This window comes from Manis javanica, chromosome 10 (assembly GCF_040802235.1).
Source record: "Manis javanica isolate MJ-LG chromosome 10, MJ_LKY, whole genome shotgun sequence".
In the NCBI taxonomy this organism is placed as follows: Eukaryota; Metazoa; Chordata; class Mammalia; order Pholidota; family Manidae; genus Manis; species Manis javanica.
Genome location: NC_133165.1, coordinates 41,594,773 through 41,618,437, shown reverse-complemented (window position 1 = coordinate 41,618,437; position 23,665 = coordinate 41,594,773). Strand labels below are relative to the sequence as shown.

The 23,665-nt window shown below is 36.7% G+C and overlaps 1 protein-coding gene across 8 annotated transcripts in view; it reads left to right on the top strand.

Annotated features, from left to right (window-relative positions):
- LOC108394392 (S-adenosyl-L-methionine-dependent tRNA 4-demethylwyosine synthase TYW1) overlaps positions 1–23,665 on the top strand; it is a 343,841-nt gene that overhangs the window by 138,843 nt on the left and 181,333 nt on the right. For all 8 annotated transcript variants that reach the window (XM_037002495.2, XM_073215219.1, XM_073215218.1 and 5 more), the window contains one exon: positions 4,783–4,901. In XM_037002495.2, coding sequence (XP_036858390.1) covers positions 4,783–4,901 — 119 coding nt within the window. The remainder of the gene's footprint in view (positions 1–4,782; positions 4,902–23,665) is intronic.

Sequence of the window (23,665 nt, the reverse complement as noted above, 5' to 3'; positions counted from 1 at the left end):
AAGATCTACCCCTAATATAGAAGACAAAATGTCTAGATGCAATAAAAAAATCATACCTGCCATACCAAGAATCAAGAAAATCACAATTTAAACAGGAAAAGATAATGAACTGACACTAACAACAGATAGATGGATCAGACGGTGGGATAATCTACAAGGATTTTAAAGCTGCTATCAAAAATGCTTTAGCAGTCAGTTACAAATTCTCTTGAAACAAATGAAAAAAAAAATCTCAGCAAAGAAATGTAAATTATAAAAAGAACCAAGAGGGAATTATAAAATTGAAAAATACAGTAACAGAAGCAAAATAGTAGAGTGGAGATAACAGGATAGAATCAGTAACTTCACTGATATACTGGAATGATCTGTGAACAGGACAAATCATTAGAATTTATCCATTAACAGCAGAGTGAGCAAACCCCAAACTGGATAACCAGAGAAGTCAACACTTAAAATTAATGATCTGAACACTAAAAAGGAAAAAAATCTTGGAAGATGTTAGAGATAAGCAATGTATTAACATCAATTTGACATCAGATTTCTCATTGGAAGTCGGGGATACCAGAGAGAAATGGTACACGCTTTTCAAATGTTGAAAGAAAATAACTGTTAACCATGAATTCTGTATCTGGCAAAAGTGTCCTTCAAGAATGAAGATTAAATAAACACATTGTCAGATGAAAGAAAATGGATAGAATTTGTTGCTAACATGTGCTTTTAAAGATCAGCTATAGGAAGTTTTTCAGATCTAATGGTATGATTAAAGAAAGATTCTTGGAGCACAGGTAAGGAAGAAAGACTGATGGAAAGAGCAGAAATATGGGTACTTAGAGTTGATGATCATTTTCCTCATAACTTTCATAAATCTTATTTGATGAGTGAAACAAAAAGTCTAGCACAGTATGATACTCAGGACAAGGATATTTAAAAGAGGCAAAGTGCTTTTTCCACATTTCAGATGAGGTGGTAAAATTTGATAATAGTAGACTGTGTTAAGTAATGAATGTGTATTGTAACACCCAGAACAGCCACAATAAAAGCTATGCAAAGAGATATACCCTGAAACATGAGATAAATTAAGAGGGAATCCTAAAAATATTTAAGTAACCTGCAGGAAATCAAGAAGAGTAACAGGTAAAAACCAGAGGAAACAAGCAGGAAATAATAAAATAGACTTAAGGGCTAATGTATCAGCAGTTGTTTGAAGTATAATATTCTAGATATACCTATCAAATGATACAGATTGGCAGAGTGGATAAAAAGAAAAAAATGACCCAAATATATGATGTTTACAAGAATTCAGTAACATAGGTAGGTTGAAAATAATAGAAAATATATACCATGGCAACAGTAATCCACAAAGTAGGACTGCCTGTATTTATATCAGATTAAGTAGGCTTCAGAGCAAAGAAAATAACTAGAGACAGAGAGCAACATTTCATAATGATAAAATGATCTATCTACAATAAATGAGGCTCAAAGTAAATCAATAAAAAACTGACAAAGTTGAATGGAGAAACTAAAAAAAAATCCACAGTTGGCAACTTCCAAACCCCTCAGCAACTGCTAGAACTATTAGACTGAAAATCACAGGGATATAGAAAATATGAACAACACACTTAATCAAAGGATCTAATTGATATATATAGAACACTCACCCAGCAACAGAAGAATATGCATTTTTTTGAGTGCCTATGAAACATTCACCAAGATAGGCCATAAACAAACCTCAGCAGATTTATAAGAATTGAAATACAGAGTGTGTTCTTTGACCATAATGGAATCAATCTAGGAAACAATAATAGAAACAAAGGAAAAGCTCTGAATATGTGGAAATTAAACAGCACATACCTAAATAAGCCATGGGTCAATGAGGAAGTCCAAAGGAAATGAAAAAAATGCATAGAATGGAATGAAAACATAGAATGGAATGAAAACATGGAATGCATAGAATGGAAAAACATACAGTATATAGGAAGCAGTGGTTCAGAGGGAAATTTACAGCAATAAATGCTTACATTAGAAAAAGATCTCAAGTCAGAAATCAATGTCAGTCTAAATAAATGTAAACTTAAATTGAATTCTAAGTTAAATTTAAATAAAATGTTTATAGATTGGATTACTTTGTATATTAAAATGCCACTTTTCCCCAAATTGATCTGTAGGTTTAATGCAGTTTCTATTAAAAATTAAATATTTAATTAGATAAGCTTATTCTAAAATTTATAAGGAAAGGCACAGGCCCTACAATAGTTTAAACATTGTTGAGGAAGACTAAAATGGGAGGAATTATAAACCCTGATAATGTAACTTACTGTATTTCTACAGTAATCAGGAAAATGTGATATTGGTGGAGGGGTGAACAATCATATGAAAAGAATGGACTAGAGATCTCAGAAATAAGCTCACTTAACTGAATTTTTACAAAGTTGCAAAAACAATTCCTTTAAGGAAGGATAATCCTTCAAACAAATGGTTGTGGGGCAATTAGACATCCATAGGCAAAATTCCCAACCCCCACCTCACCACCACCACAAAATCACACACACTAACAGTGGACACACACACACACACACCAAAAATTATGTTAAACTGCATACTTTATAAAAATTAACTGAAAATTGGTCGTCAACTTGAATCTAAAGTGTAAAACTATAAAACTTTTAGGGAAAAAAAATCCTTTCAAAGGAAAACATGCCATCCTTCTCATATGTCTGTGTTCCCTGTCCTTTTAGCCCTTCAGTATTTGATTTGGACATCACACCTCTGGGAAGTTCTCACTGGTCCTGCAAGCTGTTTGGGGTCGTCATCTGTCCCATGGGCTACACTAATAGCATCATGGACATTGGTCTTTTCTTGCCTAGCATCTGATCTTTCTCTTGTTTGGGGGAATTGCCTGTAAAATGGGCTTTGGTGTGAGGGCGCACTATCTGCTACAGAAGCTAAGAAGGGAGGTACTGTTTCCTGGTACCATGCCCTGACAACCTAGGTATAAAAATATCACTTTGGATAGTTACTCTTTTCAGCACTAGTCTGTGATTATGAAATGAGTGATGGGAAAGCACTGGGGCATTGAGGATTCAATTTTGTGTGGGTGGCAGCAGCATCTGATTCTCAATGGTGGTGCTGGTGATGGTCTCAGAGTTGTGGCATCTGTGTGATGGCTTCTGAGGGACTGAGTGGTGGTCCAGCTGTCGGTCTGCTTTCTTCCTGCCTTTCTAAAGATTGTGTGAACTGTGAGATCCTCTCAAATTCCTTTCTGTTTAGCTAGAGTCAGTTTCTGTTGCCTGCAAAAGAATCTTGATCGATCAATCAACCTATCATATTTTCCCTGCTTACTTCCATATCCTCACACCAGATGATGGGTAGGGGCTCTGTCTTATTCATTACTGTACATTCAACACACAGTATGCTTGAGATATATTAACTTCTCAGTAAGTAATGAATGAAATGTGGAGGTCTTCAACTCTTTTTCTCTGTTGGCATGATATAGTGGTAATCACTTTGTGACTTTAGCATTTGGTGGACTTTTAGTTTTCTGTGTTATGTACAAGACTTGAACATTTTGTTTGTCTTCTTAGATATTTTACTGGAAACATGGAAGAGAGTTTGTAGGCATGGTTATCCTGAAATATTTTTCCTTTATTCCTTTTTTTCTTAATATAAGTACTTGTGAGATGGAGGGGAGCCCCTTTTATCAGGACAAAAAAGACTGTGATAACTAACAGTAACCAAGCTGGTGGATTTCATGTAATTTTCTTCCATTGTGGAACAGCAGTATAATGTTTGTACACTGATATGTGTGTGTGTGTGTGTGTATGTGTGTATGTATGTATGTGTGTGTATACATACACATAAACACCTGCTTCCTTGTTTGTCTTTCCTGTTGTTAACTCCCATCATACTTAGGTTCAAAATCACAGTCATCTTAGGTGACTTCCTCTGTTTTGCCCCTCTAATGGGAAATGCTAGTGAATGTCCCTCTTTAGTATCACTCCTTTCCTCCATTACTGCTATGAGACAAGTCACCATGACATTTCTAGCATAATCTCCTTACAGGCTTCATTTTTTTCTGAGATCAAGTCCATGTTATATAGAGCTTCTTGGTAGATTCTGATGCTAGCTCAGAAAACTTGATAGTATCTTGTGATTTCAACCCTAAGTTGCACTGCACTTTTTTCTTCAAATTTCCCATTTTTGCTACGTTTTACCACTCGCATATTAAATTGTATTGTTTTTTAAAATAACCTCTTATATACATAATACTTGTCCCCTCAACAGTCTCAGTATGTTCAAATTCTGCCATTCAGTTGACATAGAATATGCTCCCTTATCCTGAGCATAAGAATAAGGGAGTAAGGATGCATTCCCTTCTCTACCCTACCTTAGTCAAAGTGGAGACACTGTTTCATATGAGTGTCACCCCTCTTCTTTAGGAGTCTGTCTTATCCATCCCTTGGCATTATATATTATTGTGCTAATATTATTTGAGGCAGTTGTGTGGAATTGAAAATGAAAGCATCAGTGGTCCTCCCTATAGAGCTTTCAGAGTTAATGAATCATAGGTTTATTTCATTGGGGTTTAGAAAATGCAAAACAATACCAAAGCCTAAAGTACCATAAAAACACTATAATGCTATAATTTTCTGCATTGTGCTGATACAGTAAGGTATTTATAGTTATAAAACACATGGTTTCTTCATTAAAAATGATGCCTTGGTGTTTTGTTTCCTTGCTTTGAGGATTTTATTCAAATTACCACTTTTTTTTTTACCTTCATAGTCAATGCTCCGAGGGAGAGGAGGTTGTTATAAACATACATTCTATGGTATCGAAAGCCATCGTTGCATGGAAACTACCCCGAGCTTGGCATGTGCAAATAAATGTGTCTTCTGTTGGCGGTAAGTAAAAATAAATGACCATGGTGATCAACTCTGTAATGGGCTGTAATAGTTTCTGGCAGTACTACATTCAAATTCAAATTTACCTAAAACTCTGCTGTTTCTGTACTCAACCCCCTTTCCTATTCCTAATATTATATATTTATGCATGTGGTTGTTTTTCTTAGCCAGTTTAATCAGGGTCTTGCCAAGTTTTTGTCTTTTTGAAGACTTAGATTTTAGTTTTGTGAGTGTTCTCCATTATATCTTTGTTTTCTTGTTCAATAATCTACTCGTTTTTTTTCCTGTTTTTTTTCTAACTGAAATTGTACCATTAAGTCATGAATATTTAGTCTTCTATAAGCTTTTAGTTATAAAATTCCCTCTACTTCTTTACATTGCATAGGTTTTGATTAATTATTATTCAGTTGTAATTATCTCCTAATTTCCATTATGGCTTTGCAACTCATGGGTTAGAGAAGTATGTTACAAATTACACATAAATTAGAATTTTGGGATTAGATTTTTATTAAATTTCAATGACATTATATTATTGGTACTGTACATGGTTTCTAGTACTAATTATAATTTATTGAGACATGCATATGCCATGTGTATGGTCAAGTTTAAAAAATCTGTTGTATCCTCATGAAAAGAGTATTGCTGGTTAATAAAACAGTAATAAAATCTATTCTCTGTTGCTAGTTATTTGTCTGTTTTATTATTTAGCAATCCTCTTTATCCACTATAAATGCTTTTTGCTCAATGTCTGCATTTTCTGATACTATAGATTTCTTTTGGTTACTAATATTTGCCATGTCTTTCTTTTTCCTTTCTCTTTGTAACATCAAACTTTATGTGCCCTTGCATTCATTTTTTTATTTTGGTATCATTAATGTACAATTACATGAGCAACATTGTGGTTACTAGATTCCCCCCATTATCAAGACCCCACCACATACCCCATTACAGTCACTGTCCATCAGTGTAGTAAGATGCTATAGAGTTACTACTTATCTTCTCTATGCTATACTGCATTCCCCGTGACCCCCACTACATTATGTGTGCTGATCGTAATGCCCCTTATTTCCCTTCTGCCCCCCTTCCCACCCACCATCCCCAGTCCTTTTCCCTTTGGTAACTGTTAGTCCATTCTTGGGTTCTGTGATTCTGCTGCTGTTTTGTTCCTTCAGTTTTTTCTTTGTTCTTATACTCCACATATGAGTGAAATCATTTGGTACTTGTCTTTCTCTGCCGGGCTTATTTCACTGAGCATAATACCCTCTAGCTCCATCCATGTTGTTGCAAATGGTAGGATTTGTTTTCTCCTTATGGCTGAATAATATTCCATTGTGTATATGTACCACATCTTCTTTATTCATATAGTGATGAACAAACACTTAGGTTGCTTCCATTTCTTGGCTATTGTAAATAGTGCTATGATAAACATAGGGGTGCATATATCTTTTTCAAACTGGAGTGCTGCATTCTTAGGGTAAATTCCTAGGAGTGGAATTCATGGGTCAAATAGTATTTCTATTTTTAGTTTTTTGAGGAACCTCCATATTGCTTTCCACAATGGTTAAACTAGTTTACATTCCTACCAGCAGTGTAGGAGGGTTCCCCTTTCTCCACATCCTTGCCAGCATTTGTTGATCCTATTCTTTTCTATGTTGGCCATCCTAACTGGTGTGAGGTGGTATCTCATTGTGGTTTTAATTTTCATTTACCTGATAATTAGCAATATGGAGAATCTTTTCATGTGCCTGTTGGCTATCTGAATTTGTTCTTTGGAGAAGTGTCTGTTCATATCCTCCACCCATTTTTTAATAGGGTTATTTGGTTTTGGGTGTGGAGGCATATGAGTTCTTTATATATTTCAGATGTTAACCCCTTGTCAGATATGTCATTTAAAAAAATATTCTCCCATACTGTAGGATACCTTTTTGTTCTGCTGATAGTGTCTTTTGCTGTACAGAAACTTGTTAGGATGATGTAGTCCTATTTGTTCATGTTTTATTTTGTTTCACTTGGCTGAGGATATGCATTCAGGAAAAAGTTGCTAATGTTTATATTCAAGAGATTTTTGGCTAGATTTTCTTCCAAGAGTTTATGGTTTCATGACTTACCTTCAGGTATTTGACCATTTTGAGTTTACTTTTGTGTGTGGGCTTAGACAATAATCCAGTTTCATTCTCTTGCATATAACTGTCCAGTTTTGCCAACACCAGGTGTTGAAGAGGCTGTCATTTCCCCATTGTATGTCCATGGCTCCTTTATCGTGTATTAATTGACCATATATGCTTGGGTTTATATCTGGGCTCTCTAGTCTGTTCCATTGGTCTATGCCAGTACCAAATTTTCTTGATTACTGTGGCTTTGTGGTAGAGCTTGAAGTCAGGGAGTGTAATCTGCCCCACTTTACTCTTCCTTCTCAGGATTACTTTGGCTATTCAGGGTCTTCTGTGGATCCATATGAATTTTAGAACTATTTTCTCTAGTTCATTGAAGAATGCTTTTGGTATTTTGATAGGGATTCCATTGAATCTGTAGATTGCTTTAGGCAGGATGGGCAATTTGACAATATTAATTCTTCCTATTCATGAGCCACGGGATGTGTTTCCATTTATTGGTATCTTCTTTAGTTTCTCTCATGAGTGTCTTGTAGTTTTCATACTATAGGTATTTCACTTCCTTGGTTAGGTTTATACCTAGTTATTTTATTCTTTTTGATGCAACCGTGAATGGAATTGTTTTCCTGATTTCTGTTTCTGCTAGTTCATCATTAGTTTATAGAAATACAACAGATGACTGTATTAATTTTGTATCCCCCAACTTTGCTGAATTCAGTTCTTGATCTAGTAGTTTTGGAGTAGATTCTTTAGGGTTATTTATGTACAATATCATGTCATCTGCAAACAGGGATAGTTTAACTTCTTCCTTGTCAATCTGGATGCCTTTCATTTTTTTGTGTTGTCTGATTGCCATGGCTCCAACCTCCAGAACTATGCTGACTAACAGTGGGGAGAGTGGGCATCCTTGTCTTTTTCCCAATCTTAAAGGAAAAGCTTTCAGTTTCTCTCTGTTAACTATAATGTTGGCTGTGGGTTAATCATATATGGTCTTTATTATGTTAAGGTACTTGCCCTCTATACCCATTTTGTTTAGAGTTTTTATCATGAATGGATGTTGAATTTTGTCAAATGCTTTTTCTGCATCTGTGGAGATGATGATGTGGTTTCTGTCCTTTTTGTTGATGTGGTGGATGATGTTGATGGATTTTTGAATATTGTACCATCCTTGTATCACTGAGATGAATCCCACTTGGTCATGGTCTTTGATCATCTTGATGTATTTTGAAATTTGGTTTGCTAATATTTTGTTGAGTATTTTTGCATCTATGTACATCATGGATATTGGTCTGTAGTTTTCTTTTTTGGTGGTGTCTTTTCCTGGTTTTGGTATTTGTGATGCTGGCTTCATAGAATGAGTTTGAAAGTATTCCCTCCTCTTCTATTTTTTGGAAAACTTTAAGGAGAAGGGGTATTATGTCTTCTCTAAGTGTCTGACAAAATTCAATGGTGAGTCCATCTGGTCTGGGGGTTTTGTTCTTGGGTAGTTTTTTGATTACCGATTCAATTTCATTGCTGGTAATCAGTCTGTTAAAGATTTTCTGTTTCTTCCTGGGTCAGTTTTGGAAGGTTGTATTTTTCTAGAAAGTTGTCCATTTCTTCTAGATTATCCAGTTTGTTAGCATGTAGATTTTCATAGTATTCTCTAATAAATTCTTTGTATTTCTATGGTGTCCGTCATGATTTTTCCTTTCTCATTTATGATTCTGTTGATGTGTGTAGATTCTCTTTTTGTCTTAATAAGCCTGGCTAGGGGTTTGCCTATTATGTTTATTTTCTCAAAGAACCAGCTGTCGGTTTCATTAAGTTTTTCTATTGTTTTATTCTTCTCAATTTTATTTATTTCTTCTCTGATCTTTATTATGTCCCTACTTCTGCTAACTTTGGGCTTCATTTGTTCTTCTTTTTCCAGTTTCAATAATTATGAATTTGGATATTCATTTGGGATTGCTCTTCCTTCTTTAAATAGGCCTGGATTGCTGTATACTTCCGTCTTAGAACTGCCTTTGCTGTGTACCACAGAAGTTAGGGCTTTGTGCTGTTGTTTTCATTTGTCTCCATATATTGCTTGATCCCTGTTTTAATTTGGTCATTGATCCATTGATTATTTAGGAGCATGTTTTTAAGCCTTCATGTGTTTGTGAGCTGTTTTGTTTTCTTTGTACAATTTATTTCTAGTTTTATACTCTTGTGATCTGAGAAGTTGTTTGGTACAATTTCAATCTTTTTAAATTTACTAAGGCTGTTTTTTTGTGGCCTAAAATGTGGTCTATTCTGGAAAATGTTCCATTTGTGCTTGAAAATAGTGTGTATCTTTTGGGTGTGGAGTTGTATATATGTCTGTTAGGTCCATATGTTCTAATGTGTTTTTCAATGCCTTTGTCTCCTTACTTATTTTCTGTCTGGTGGATCTGTCCTTTGGAGTGAATGGAGTGCTGAAGTCTCCTAGAATGAATGAATTACATTCTATTTCCCCTTTTAATTCTGTTAATATTTGTTTCACATATGTAGGTGCTCCTGTGTTGGGTGCATAGATATTTATAATGGTTATATCCTCTTGTTGGATTGACCCCTTTATCATTATATACTGCCCTTCTTTGTTTCTTGTGACTTTCTTTGGTTTGAAGTCTATTTTGTCTGATACCAGTACTGCAACACCTGCTTTTTTCTCCCTATTAGTTGCATGAAGTATCTTTTTCCATCCCTTCACTTTTAGTCTGTGTATGTCTTTGGGTTTGAAGTGAGTTCTTGTAGGCAGCATATAGTTGGGTCTTGTTTTTATCCATTCAGTGAGTCTGTGTCTTTTGATTGGTGCATTCAAACCATTTACATTTAGGATGATTAATGATAGGTATGTACTTATTGCCATTGCAGGCTTTAGATTCATGGTTACCGCAGGTTCAAGGGTAACTTCTTACTATCGAAGTGTCTAACTTCAGTCACTTAGTATGCTATTACAAACACAATCTAAAGCTTTCTTTTTTTACCTCCTTTTCTTCCTCCTCCATTCTTTATATATTAAGCATCGTATTCTGTACTCTCTGTTTATTCCTTTTTTTTTTTTTTTTTACCTTCGGTGACAGCTATTTTATATTAGGAACACTTCCATCTATAGCAGTACCTCCAAAATACACTCTAAAGATGGTTTTGGGAAGCTAAATTCTCTCAGCTTTTGCTCATCTGGAAATTGTTTAATCCCTTCTTCAAATTTAAATCATAATGTTTCCAGATAAAGTCTTTTTGGTTTGAGGCCCTTCTGCTTCATTGCATTAAACATTATGTCACTCCCTTCTGGCCTGTAAAGTTCCTGCTGAGAAGTCTGATCATAGCCTGTTGGGCTTTTCTTTGTATGTGATCTTATTTCTCTCTGGCTCCTTTTAATAGTCTGTCCTTATCCTTGATCTTAGCCATTTTAATTATTATATGTCGTGATGTTGTCTTCCTTGGGTTCCTTGTGTTGGAGATCTGTGCACCTAGATAGCCTGAGAGACTATCTCCTTCCCCACATTGGGGAAGTTTTCAGTATTTTTAGTAACTACTTCCTCTAAGACACTTTTTATGTATTTCTCTCTCTTCTTCTTCTGGTTCCCCTATAATATGAAAATTGTTAATTTTGGATTGGTCACACAGTCCTCTCAGTATTCTTTCATTCTTAGAACGATTTTTTCTCTCTGTACCTCAGTTTCTTTGTATTCTTCTCTTTTCTATTTCATTAATGGTCCTCTCTGACGTATCTCATGTGCTTTAAATACCCTCCATTGTGTTCTTGAACCATTGGATCTCCATCCTGAATTCATTCCTGAGTTCTTGAATATTTTTCTGTACATCCATGAGCCTGTTAATGATTTTTATTTTGAAATCTTTCAGGAAGATTCATGAGGTTGGTTTCATATGACTCTCTCTCAGGTGTATTCATAATTTTGCTTTTAACCAGGTTTCTTTGATGTTTTGTATTTGTATGTGGCACCCTCTATTGCCCAGAAACTCTACTCTCTGGAGTTGCTCAGTCCCTGGAGCAATGTTGGGGGTCACAGGGGAGCAGTTTTGGTGCCTGGGGGAGGAAAAAGCTATTTCCTGCTTCCCGCAGCTATGCCTGTCTCCACTGCTCGGACCAGTGCGCTAAACACACAGGTGTAAGCCTCTGTGGTTTGTGTTTGAAGCTGCCATAGGCGGTGGTTTCCTCTGCCTGGCGTCCCCAGGGCAGGGATTGCCGATTTGGGAGCCTGAACCAGGTGCATGCTTTCTAGCTGGGTGGAAGACACAGCATGTTGCGTATCACGGTGGGGTCCTTGGAGCTGTGTAGTCAGCTAGGGGGATCGAGCACCTGGATATCGTTTAAGCTCCCAAGCTGCTGGGCAGATTGTTCCCGGGAAATTTTGTCTACTTGTCCTTTCTCCTGAGCAGTAAGCTCTGTGCAATTGTTGCCCCTTTAGCAGCCCTCTTGCTTTTAGGAACTCTTTCAGACTGCCCACCCAGATCAGTTGGATATGAATCCCTGTTTTCCACAAGCAGCTGGAATCTCCGTCTCTCCAGGTATTCTGCCTGTCTTAGCTTTCCCACTGCACTAAGTCACCAGAGCACCATATAATGTAGGTTCCTCCTCCCAGAGCAGATCTCCAGGGCTAGGTTTTCAGCAGTCCCAGACCTCTATTCCCTCCCTGCTCTGTTTCTCTTCCTCCCACCTAAAGCTGGGATGTGGGAAGGGCTTGGGCCCCGTTGGTCACAGCTTTGGTACATTACTGTTCCGTGAGGTCTGCTCTTTTCTCCTGGTTTATGCAGTCTGGTGCAGTCTTGTTTCTTGTTGCTCTTTCAGGATTAGTTGTATTAAATTATATTCTTGTAATATATGTGGTTTTAGGAGGAGGTCTCTGTCTCACCTATCATGTTGCCATCTTTAATCCAATTCTGAATTTTTGCCATTTTAATTATTATATGTCTTGATGTTGTCTTCCCTGGGTCCCTTGTGTTGGGAGATCTGTGCACCTCTATGGCCTGAGAGACTATCTCCTTCCCCAGACTGGGGAAGTTTTCAGTAATTACCTCCTCAATGACACTTTCTATCCCTTTTTCTCTCTCTCCTTTTTGTGGTACCCTGTAATGTGAATATTGTTCCATTTGGATTGATCACACAGTCCTCTGAATGTTCTTTCATTCTTAGAGATCCTTTTTTGTCTCTGTGCCTCAGCTTCTTTGTATTCCTCCTCTCTAATTTCTGTTCCATTCACCATCTCTTGTAATATATCTAATCTGTTTTTAAGTCCCTCCATTGTATATTTCATTTCAGATATGGAATTTTTTTTTTTTGAGAGGGCATCTCTCATATTTATTGACCAAATGGTTGTTAACAACAATAAAATTCTGTATAGGGGACTCAATGCACAATCATTAATCAACCCCAAGCCTAATTCTCAACAGTCTCCAATCTTCTGAAGCATAACGAATAAGTTTTTACATGGTGAACAAGTTCTTACATAGTGAATAAGTTCTTACATGGTGAACAGTACAAGGGCAGTCATCACAGAAACTTTCGGTTTTGATCACGCATCATGAATTATAAACAATCAAGTCAGATATGATTATTTGTTTGATTTTTATACTTGATTTATATGTGAATCCCACATTTCTCCTTTATTATTATTATTATTATTATTATTATTATTATTATTATTATTATTATGTTTTAAATAAAATGCTGAAGTGGTAGGTAGATGCAAGATAAAGGTAGAAAACATAATTTAGTGCTGTAAGAGGGCAAATGTAGATGATGAGGTCTGTGCCTATAGACTAAATATTAATCAAAGCTAGACAAGGGCAACAAAACATCCACGGATGCAGAAGATTTCTCTCAAAATGGGGGTCAGTTTCTAAGCCTCACCTCTGTTGATCCCCAATTTCTCACCTGATGGCCCCCCTGCGACTATGCCTGTCTTAGGTTGTTCCTCCCTTGAGGAATCTTACCCGTCTCTGGCTAACCAGTCATCTTCCGGGGCCATACAGGGAAATGTAAAGTTGGTAAGTGAGAGAGAAGCAATATTATTTGAAAAGGTTAGCTTTTTACTTCTTTGCATATTTATGCCCTGTGGCTTCTATGCCCAGCATTTGTCTTGAGGTATCTTTACCACTTGGAAGAATTATGATACTTGGTAATTTTTGATATGAGGCACTAATTCTACTAAAGGGTTGTAATTAGGAAGGAAGAAGAAAAGCTATAGAAGTAGCAGACAGAAGAAGACATGGGAAGATTGATTATTTCTTTGACATATCTTCTTGTAGAGTAACATAAGCATGTATAGGTTTTAAACTACTAATTAAGTTGCGTACGCACATTAACATGGAATTTTTTAATAATTGAATCTCTGTTCTAAATTCGTCCCTGAGTTCATGAATGTTTTTCTGTACCTCCATGAGCATGTTGATGATTTTTATTTTGAACTCTCTTTTAGGAAGATTGGTGAGTTGTTTCATTTGTCCCTTTTTCTGGGGTTTGTGAGATTTTGGTCTGAACCAGGTTCCTTTGATGTTTCATATTTGTATGTGGTGCTCTCTAGTGTCCAGAAGCTCTACTCTCTGGAGCTGCTTAGCCCCTGGAGTGATGTCGTGGGTTGCAGGGGAATGGTACTGGTGCCCTGGAGGAGGAAAGAGCTGTTTCCTATTTCCCGGCTGCATTGCCTGTCTCCATTGTCAGAACCAGTGAGCAGAGCACACTGGTGTAAGCCTCTGCGCTTTGCACCTGTAACTGCCCTAGGCAGGGCCTCCATCTGGTTGGCCTGATGCCATGGTACAGATTGCTGGTTTGCAAGCCTGTGCTGGAAGGCCAGGAGGGAGGCACAGCAGGCTGCGTGTCACAGTGGGTGTCCTGGAGCTGAGTAGCTAGTCAGGGGAATGGAGTGCCTGAAGGTCCTGATAGCTCCCAACCTGCTGCTCACAGCCTGCCCAGGCAACCTTGTCCACCTATCCCTTCTGTCGCGCAGCAAGCTCTGTGAAAACCCCGCCCCTTCAGCAGCCTTCTTTCTGCTATGAAGCCTCTCAGACCTCCTGCCTTTCATTTGTCCCAAACCCCGCCCCTTCAGCAGCCCTCTTTCTGCTATGAAGCCTCTCAGACCTCCTGCCTTTCATTTGTCCCGAGCAGCCAGTTGTGGATTCCTGTCCTCCACCAATGGCAGGAATTTTAGTCTCTCCAATTATTCCGCCTGTCTTAGCTTTCCAACCCCACTAATTTCTAGAGCACATGCAATGTAGATTTGTGCTCTGAGAACAGATCTCCAGGGCTGGGTGTTCATCAGCCCTAGGCTTCCACCTCCTCCCCACTCTGTTTCTTTTCTTCCCACTGGTGCGCTGGGGTTGGGGAAAGGCTTGGGTCCTGCTAGATCAAGGCTTTGGTACTTGACCCTGGTTCATGAGGTCTGCTCTGTTTTCTTGGTGTAAGCATTCTGGTGCAGCCTTCTTGTTGCTGTTTTAGGATTAGTTGTATTAACTGTATTTTCCTATTGTATGTCTTTTGGGAGAATTTCTCTGTCTCATCTCTCACACCTACATCTTGAATCTTCTTATGATTCATATTTTTGCAAAGGCAAGAGTTTGTTCTTCTTTATGGCCAAATAATATTCCATTGTATATATGCAACACATTTTTATTCATTCATCTATTGATGGACATTTAGATTACTTCCATATATTGGCTATTCTAAGTAATGATGCAGTAAATATAGGAGCTCATATATCTTTTTGAATTAGTGACTTTGTTTTCTTTGGGTGAATTCCCAGATGTGGATTTACTGGGTCATATAGTATTTCTATTTTTAGCTTTTTTAGGAACCTCTGTACTGCTTTTGGTAGTAGCTGGACCAATTAACATTCCTTTCAACAGTGTATGAGGGAAGGTTCCTTTTTTTCCACATCCTTGCCAACACTTACTTTTCTTATCTTGTTGATATTAAGCATTCTAACTGGTGTGAAGTGATATCTCATTGCAGTTTTGATTTGCATATCCCTCATGATTAGTGATGTTAAGCAACTTTTCATCCGTCTGTTGGTCATCTGTCTGTCTTTGGAAAAATGTCTGTTCACGTCCTCTGACCATTTTTTTATTGGATTATTTGGTTTTTGATGTTGAGTTTTGTGAATTCTTTGTATATATTTTGGATATTAGCCCCTTATCAGATATGTCATTTGCAAGTACAGTCTCCTGTTTAGTAGGCTGACTTTGTTTTGTTGACAGTTTCCTTTCCTGTGAGGAATCTTTTTAATTTGATATAGCTCCACTTGTTTATATTTGCTTTTATTTCTCTTGCCTAGGCAGACATTTTTTTTCCCAGAAAAAATCTCCTAATGCCGATATTCAAGAGTTTACTGCCTATGTTTTCTTTTAGGAGTTTTATGGTTTCAGTTCTTATATTTGGGTGTTTAATCCATTTGAGTTTATTTTTGTGTAAAGTGTAAGACAGTGATTGAATTTCATTCTTTTGCATGTAGCTGTCCAGTTTTTCTACCATCATTTATTGAAGAGACTGTTTTCCCATTGTGTATTCTTGCCTCTTTTGTCATACATTAATTGGCTATAGATACATTGGTTTATTTCTGGGCTCTGTATTCTGTTCCATTGGTCTGTGTATCTTTTCTTACGGTCATATCATACTGTTTTGATTGCTGTAGCTTCGTATTATAATTTGAAGTCAGGGAGTGTGATTTCAGCTTTGTTCTTTCTCTAGATTGATTTAGCTTTTTGGAGTCTTTTGTGGTTCCATACAAATTCTGTGAAACATGCCATTGGTGTTTTGATAGGGATTGCTTTAAATCTATAGACTGCTTTGCATTGTATAGCCATTTTAACATTATTCATTTTCCTTGTCTATGAGCATGGACCATCTTTCCATGTACTTGTGTCATCTTCAATTTCTTTTCATCAGTGTATTAGAGTTTTCAGAGTACAGGTCTTTTGCTTCCTTGGTTAGGTTTATTCCTAGGTGTTTTATTCTTTCTGATGCAATTGTAAATGGGATTTTTTTCTTACTTTTCTTCCTGCTAGTTATTTGTATGTAGAAGCACAGCCTATTTCTTGATATTGATTTTATATCCTGTGAGTTTATTGAATTTATTTATTAATTCTAATAGTTTTTTATGGATTCTTCAGGGTTTTCTGTATATAGCATGTCATCTGCAAATAGTGGCATCTTTACTTTTTTCTTACCAGTTTGCATGTCTCTGATTTCTTTTTCTTGCCTGTTGGGGCTAGGAGTTCTAGTACCATGTTGAATATGAGCAGTGAGTGTATATCCTTGTCTTGTTCCTCATCTTAGAGGACAAGCTTTCAACTTTTCACTACTGGGTATGATGTTAGCTGTGGGTTTGTCATAGATCGTCATTATTATTATATGGCCTATGTTATTATTGCAGACTTTTTAAATTTATTGATACTTGTTTTATGGCCTAACATGTGTTCTGTCTTGGAAAATGTATTTGAAAAAAATGTGTATTCTTTCTTTTTTGTGTATATTCTGTATATATTATATGGTATTATTGGTTAAACAAATAGTGTTCAAATGTTCTATTTCCTTATTGAATTGCCTAGTTGTCCCATCCATAATAAGATGTGATTTTTGAATTTTGTAATTATTAATGTAGAACTTTCTTTTTCCAGCTTATGATTTTTTCTACGTATTTTGGTGCTCTTTTGTTAGGAATACATATTGTAATTTTTATATCTTGATGGATTGACCTGTTTATCAGTATATAAAATTCTTCTTTGTCTCTTGTAACAATTTTGACTTAATGTCTGTTTTGTATGACATTCCAATAGTTGCCTCAGCTCTCTTTTGGTTACTATTTGTATTACATATATCTTTTCTTCTTTTCACCTTCAGTCTAGTTATGTCTTTGGATATAAGGTGAATCTTCAGTGGGCAGCATATTGTTGGACCTATTTTTTTCATCCATTCTGCCAAGTTTGGCTTTTAATTAGAAAATTTAACCCATTTACATTTTGCTATTTGTCTTGTATATGTTTTATGTCTTTTTTTGTCTGTTACTTCCTTCTTCCATGTTTGATTTTTTTGTTGTTACATTTGACTCCATTTTATTTCCTTTTATGCACATTTTTTGGTTATTTTCTGGTGGTTATTGCTCTCGGGAATGCTGCTAACATCTTAAACTTAAAACAATCTACATCCACTTCTCTTTTATCTGTGGTAATTGTGTTCTGTAAAGTTACAGGAAGGCTACAATAGCACATACTGAACTATTCTAGTTGGAAATAAAAGATTAGGCTCCTACAATCTTACCACAACTTTTTCACCATGTTATTAATACATAACCTTGTTTTATGTGTGCTTCTGTTTAAAGACTCTATATTAAATATGTATTGTTGATTTGTTAACATTGATCTAATTCATGGCTGACAGCACTATTATGCACACCTTAATGAAGCTTATATAACATACATATTTTCCCCATAAGGCACATCACAGCGCACTTAGGAACACTACACAGCACTTTAGTGCTGTGCTTGGGAGCTATTTTAAACAGCAACATCACCAAGAAAAGGAACAAAATTCAGAAAACAGGACATTAAGTTAACTTACAAAGGAACACTTGTTAACAGAATGAGAGCTTCCACAAGAAGGCAGAGAGAGCATTGTCTTGTTTGATGTCAGCTGAGAATGTGTGTACAAGGTGTAAATTTTTTGTTGCTGTGTGCATGGCTATGAATGACCACAAATATGCCTGAAATATTGATTTTAGGGTTACAAATAAATTTTTAGCAATACATTTTTTAGCAAGGAAGTAATTTCACAAATATGGAATTAGCAAATAATGAGAACTGACTTTGTTTTCAACTAATACCCCCTTTGGTTCAATAGTATTAAAAAATTTTGCTCATACAAACCTTCATTCCTCCCCTTTTCATTGTTATCACAAATTATAGCATTATGCATGGTGTGCCAATTAACATAGATTTATATGTCTTTTAAATTATATAGGAAAAAAGTAGTTAGAATCCAAAAGTGAAATAATACTATTGTATCTACCTCTGTAAATTACCTTTATGTTAGTATTTATTTCTTTGTATCATTTAAGTCTGTCTAGTGTCTTTATTTCTGCCTAAAGGACTACCTTTAGCATTTCTTGAAGGGCAGGTCTAGTAGTGATTAACTCCCCCAACTTTTGTTTATCTCAGAATATCTTATCTCCTTCAGTTTTGAAGAGTAGTTGTGCTGGATATAGAATTCTTGGCTGACATTGTTTTTCTTTCAGCATTTTAAATATGGCATTCCACTACCTCCCAACCTTCATGATTTCTGCTGAGAAATTGGCTGTTAATCTTACCGAGGATCCCTTTCATGTAATTTGTATCTTCTCTTTTTTCTGGATGCTTGAATTCTTTGTCTTTTAACAATTTGATTATATTGTATATTGGTAGGGATTATTTGAATTTATCCTATTTGGAGTTCCTTGAGCTTGTTGGATATATAAATTGATGCCTTTTATGAAATTCAGGAAGTTTTCAATCATAATTTCTTTAGATATTCTTTCTGCCCTTTTCTCCCTTTCCTCTCCTGGGACTTCCATTATGCATATGTTGGTACTTTTGATGGTGTCCCACAGCAGGTGTGTAAGACTCTGTTCACTTTTCTTCACACTTTTTTTTTCTGTTCCTCAGACTGGATAATTGACTTATCTTCAAGTTTGCTGAGTCTTTCTTCTCAAAGCCTGCTCAAATCTGCTGTTTAAACCTTCTGTTCAAATTTTCATTGCAGTTATTATGTTTTCAGCTCTTGGTTCTTTTTGGTTCATTTTTGTCATTTGTTTCTCTTAATTGATATTCTCTATTTGTTGTGACATTGTTCTCCTGGTTTCCTTCAGCTCTTTGTCCATGATTTCCTTTAACTCTTGAGTATGTTCAAGATAGTTGACTTAGTTGTTTTCTAGCAAGACTGATGTGTTTCCCTAGAGAGTTTTGTTAATTTTGTCTGTGAATTGGCTGTACTTTTCTTCTTTCTTTGTATGCTTTATAATGTTTCATTTATAACTGCATGTTGTTAATATAATATGTTAAAGTCTGGAAATCAGATTCTTTGCATTCTTCAGGATTTATTTTTTGTGGCTTGATCTTGGTTTCAGCTGTTTGTTTGCTTAGTGAGTTTTGTGCAGATGTTTTCTTTGTTATGTGTTATCTGTGAAATCTTTGTTTTAGAGGTCAGCAAATGTGTTGACAAGAGATTTCCTTGAAAACATGGAGCTGAAGAAAAAAGGAAAAAAATAGCCCTCTTCCAGTCTTTGAATATTTACTCTGTGTTGGGGCATTCCTTCAAAGCTTAGCAAGGCTATTTACAATTCTACCTTAGCCTTCACTTCTTGCTTGTGCTGAGCCTAAAACTCAGATGTGGGTGAAAGTTTAGGTTCTTCTCAGGTCTTTTCTTAGCATACATCCTGTCCTTGGCATGTTTCAGGCTTTCTATATTCCCTGGTATATGTAAGGGTGTTTCAGTGTTCTGATTTATCAAAGAATGTGTCTCTCAGCTTTTCCTCCTAGGCATTCAGCTGTCTGTTGTTTCCCTGACCTGATCTTTTCATGCAGGCTGCAGCAGATTGTTTATCTACTGAGATTTATGTTAGCTTATTTTTTTCCTTTTTTTAACTTTAATCAGAGTTTTTTGAACATAATTAGGATAGTACAATGAATATCTACCATATTTATTTATATATGGTCAGTCGTATTCCATTCCCCTACCCTAGTCCTCCCTATTTTGATGCAAGTCTCAGACATCATATTGTTTTATATGTGTATATTTCATTTAATGGATAATATAAAAAGTAAAGCTTTTTAAAAAAGAAGGTAGAATAATACCATTGTCCCATATTAAATTATTTTACATGTATTCCCTTTCTAGTTATCCACTCCTAGTGAAAAGTCTGAAAAGTATCTCTTTGGAGTGATATATTAGTTGTTACCAACTGGGGCAAAATTGGCATTTTTCACCCCATGAGGAAACTTGGGACATTTGACAATATGTGGAGACATTTTTGATTGTTAAAACTGAGGGAGGTGCTACTGGCATCTGGTGGGTAGAGGCCAGGGATGTTCTTAAACAGCCTGTAATGTACAGGAAATCCTTCACAATAATCATCTAGTCTACAATATTAGTTGTGCTGAGGTTGAGAAATCATGTGTACAGTGCTTCACAGGTACTATTTCAGTGAAGGAGATTGCTGAGACATGGTGGCATTGTAATAAAATTACATCCCACATCTTTTTAGTGATAGAATATGTGCTTACAAAACTTAAAATATTGTGGGATGAGCAGTTGTATGGTTATGTAGATTGAAATATTTGAGCCACATAATACTTAGCTAGTAGAAGAAACAACCAAGTGCTTTTTTTCTTAGTTCTCATTATTTCATATTTTACAGTCTGTTCTAATTTCTTCCTGAGATTCTTGACACAAGTAAGGTGTTTTTGTGAAGGTCAAGATTCAAAGGAAATAACAGGATTTAGTAGATAATACTGCTACTTGTATTACCTGTTTTTATAGGCAATAATGCAATAGTTCAGTTTCTCAAGCAATTAATTCACCGAGTTTTTTAAAAAAACAAATAATATGTGAACAAATTCACTAATAAGATTTTAGGAAGATAAAACTAAATGGAGATATTTCATTTACCATTGCTTTTCATAAAGAAGTACTAATATACTAACTTCTAAAATTAGAATTCACTATCTGTTTCAATTATGAATAAGCATGTCAGAAAAGGCTTATTAGTAAACATTGGTTTAAATGCCTGTATAAGCATTCTGTTTTTCCCCCCATTTTAGCAGGTTCTTAAAAATAGCCTTTGAGCCTCAGTTTCTTAATTGTAAAATAAAAGGGTAATAACCCCCTTACAGGATTCCTGTGAAGCTTAATTGCTTGAGTGAGATTGTGGATCTGAATGTGTTTTTCAACTACAGTATTGAAAGGGTATCTCACCGCAACAATCCTTACCCAGAGCTACTCAGGAGACACGGGCCTACACAAGAGACTTTGTTATCTGAAAGGGAGAGTGGCTGCCCCAGACGGGGGTGGGGGGAGAGAGAGAGAGCAGTGGGACAGAGAGCAGAGAGCAGAGAGAGAGAGAGAGAGAGAGAGAGAGAGAGAGAGAGACAGAGAGAGCAGCAGAGTGAGAGAGACAGAGAGAGAGCTTGATTCGGAGGTAGGAGAAAGCCTGGATATATGGGATCTCTTTCCATTTGCCTGTACGCTCACAGAAGTTGTATAAGTTACAGAGAATTTTAGGATTTAAAGAGCCATTGGGGGCCATTTAGACTGATTGTCGAAGGGATATTGTGGCCAGATCTCTTTACAGTAGCAAACAGGTTTGAGGTCTGGAGTGAGGTGGAGGGGCTTTAGATTATTGAGTAAGCACCCTAGCGGTGAATCTGCGGGAATGGAGGGGCCAGATCCCATGGTGAGAACGAGACCGTTCAGAAGTCGCTGAGGCATCCCTGAGCAATTGAGAAGGTCACAGAGACCAGGCACAGTTAGGGGATCAACCATGACTCTGAAAGTCGTGGTTGGGGGTGCCCCTGTCCCAGAGGAGCCCTTGGGGGTGCCGGACACTCAACGGTCACTTCCCAGGTTCCAAAGGGACATTTAAATCGACCATGAAGGGGAGACTCACCAAATCGAAGGTTGGGCAAGAAGACGAGCGACCAGGGAAGTGGATGGTGAGCCCATGGAGGAGGATCGGGCAGTGAGGGTTCCCAAAGCAGTTCAGGTTCCCGGAGGAAGAGCAAAGTCAATGGGAGAGCCTCATCTGAGTCACGGCACCAATGAAAGGGTAACTCGCCGTGACCTTACCCAGAATGATGCAGGAGACACGGGCCCACGCAAGAGACTTTATTATCTGAAGGAGCAAGTTGCTGCCCCAGGGGAGGGGGTGGGGAGAGAGAGAGAGAGAGAGAGAGAGAGAGAGAGAGAGAGAAGCAGAGAGAGAGAAGCAGAGAGAGCAGAGAGACAGAGAGAGCAGCAGAGTGAGAGAGACAGAGAGAGAGAGAGAGAGGGCAGCAGCGTGGTGCCTTTTATTGTGGTGGATCTGCTCAGCCTGTTGCTTTGGGGGCGGGGCGGGATGTTTAGAGATAAGGCGGGGTAAGCCCAGCAAGCCCAGGCATAATTCTCACTGGCTTATGTGCTTGGGACCATGGGGTAAATGGAGGATAAATTACTATATTCTTAAAAGTATGATGTACAAATGGGAGTTTTCCAAAATGAATTGAGTTCATTTTGATGATATGGGTTGTAGACTTGTTATGGATAGATAAAATATAACTATTCTGCTAATGTTCAGATGGAGTTGTTTAATGTTATGTGTATAGATATCCCATGTTTACCTTTGTATGTCTCATTTCTCTTTAAGTGAACATTTTGTACTTTGAAATTTCAATTGAAGAGTTATATCTATCTTGAACAAATAACCTGATTACAAAAATGGGCAAATGGTCTGAATAGACAGTTCTCCAAAGAAGTTACACAAATGCCCAATAAACACATGAAAAGATACTAATACTGTTCAAAAATTGGAAATAACCAAGTGTTCGCCACCTGATGAATGGATAAACAAAATGTGTGTATGTCTATCTGATGAATATTATTTGGTAATAGAAAGGAATGAAGTAGGGGTACATGCTGCAGCATGAAAGAACCTTGAAAACATGATGCTAAGTTAAGAAGCCAGTCACAAAAGGTCATATATTTTATGGTTATATTTCTGTGAAATGCCCAGAATAGACAAACCTATAGAGATGGAAAGTAGATCAGTAGTTGCCTAGGGCTGGAGTGGAAATGTGGATTGAAGAGTGATAGCTAAGGGGGACAGGATTTCTTTTTGGGATGGTAAAAATGTTCTAAAATTGATGGTATGGTGGGTGCCCAAAGCTGTTGAATTGTATACTTTAAATGGAATTTTATGGTATATGAGTTAAAAGGGTTTACTTGGCTTGAGTAGTGAGCACAAGTTTTAAAAATATATTTAATTGTATTATGAAAAGTCATTCTTACATGTTGTGAAAAATCCAAAATACACAGAAGGTTATAATGTGGAAATTGTCTCTTACACATTCCTGTCTTCCAGTCACTAAGGTTTTTAGAGATATTCTACACATATGCAAATTTGTATGTGTATATGCATAAATATGCCTGTAAGGTGTGTATATACACAAACAGAAATGGTAGGATACTTTACAATGTTCTGTACCTTGCTTTTTTTGCCTCTATTTTACAGATTCTTTCATACATCAAAGTGCATAAAGAGTTGGAACCAAATTTTTAATATGCTAAATTAAATCATTGTTTGAAAAGCAGGAGAGAATATGTTTAAAGGGCCTTCTGTTTTTAAAGTAGTTACTAAAGTGTATACTTTTCACAAAAAATTTCTCATTCTCTATATTTAGTAGAATCATAATTTTGCCCCAAAACAGTGTTTTATTATTATTGTAGCAAGAACAGCTAACATGAGCTCTATTCTCTTAAGAAAAGTTTAAGTGTTGTGAATTATAATGTTGTACAGCAGATCTCTAGGACTTGATTATCGTATATAACAATTTTTTTTGTATCTATTGAATAGCAACTCCCTATTTCCCCCTTCTCTAGACCCTGGCAACCACTGTTCTACTCTGCTTCTA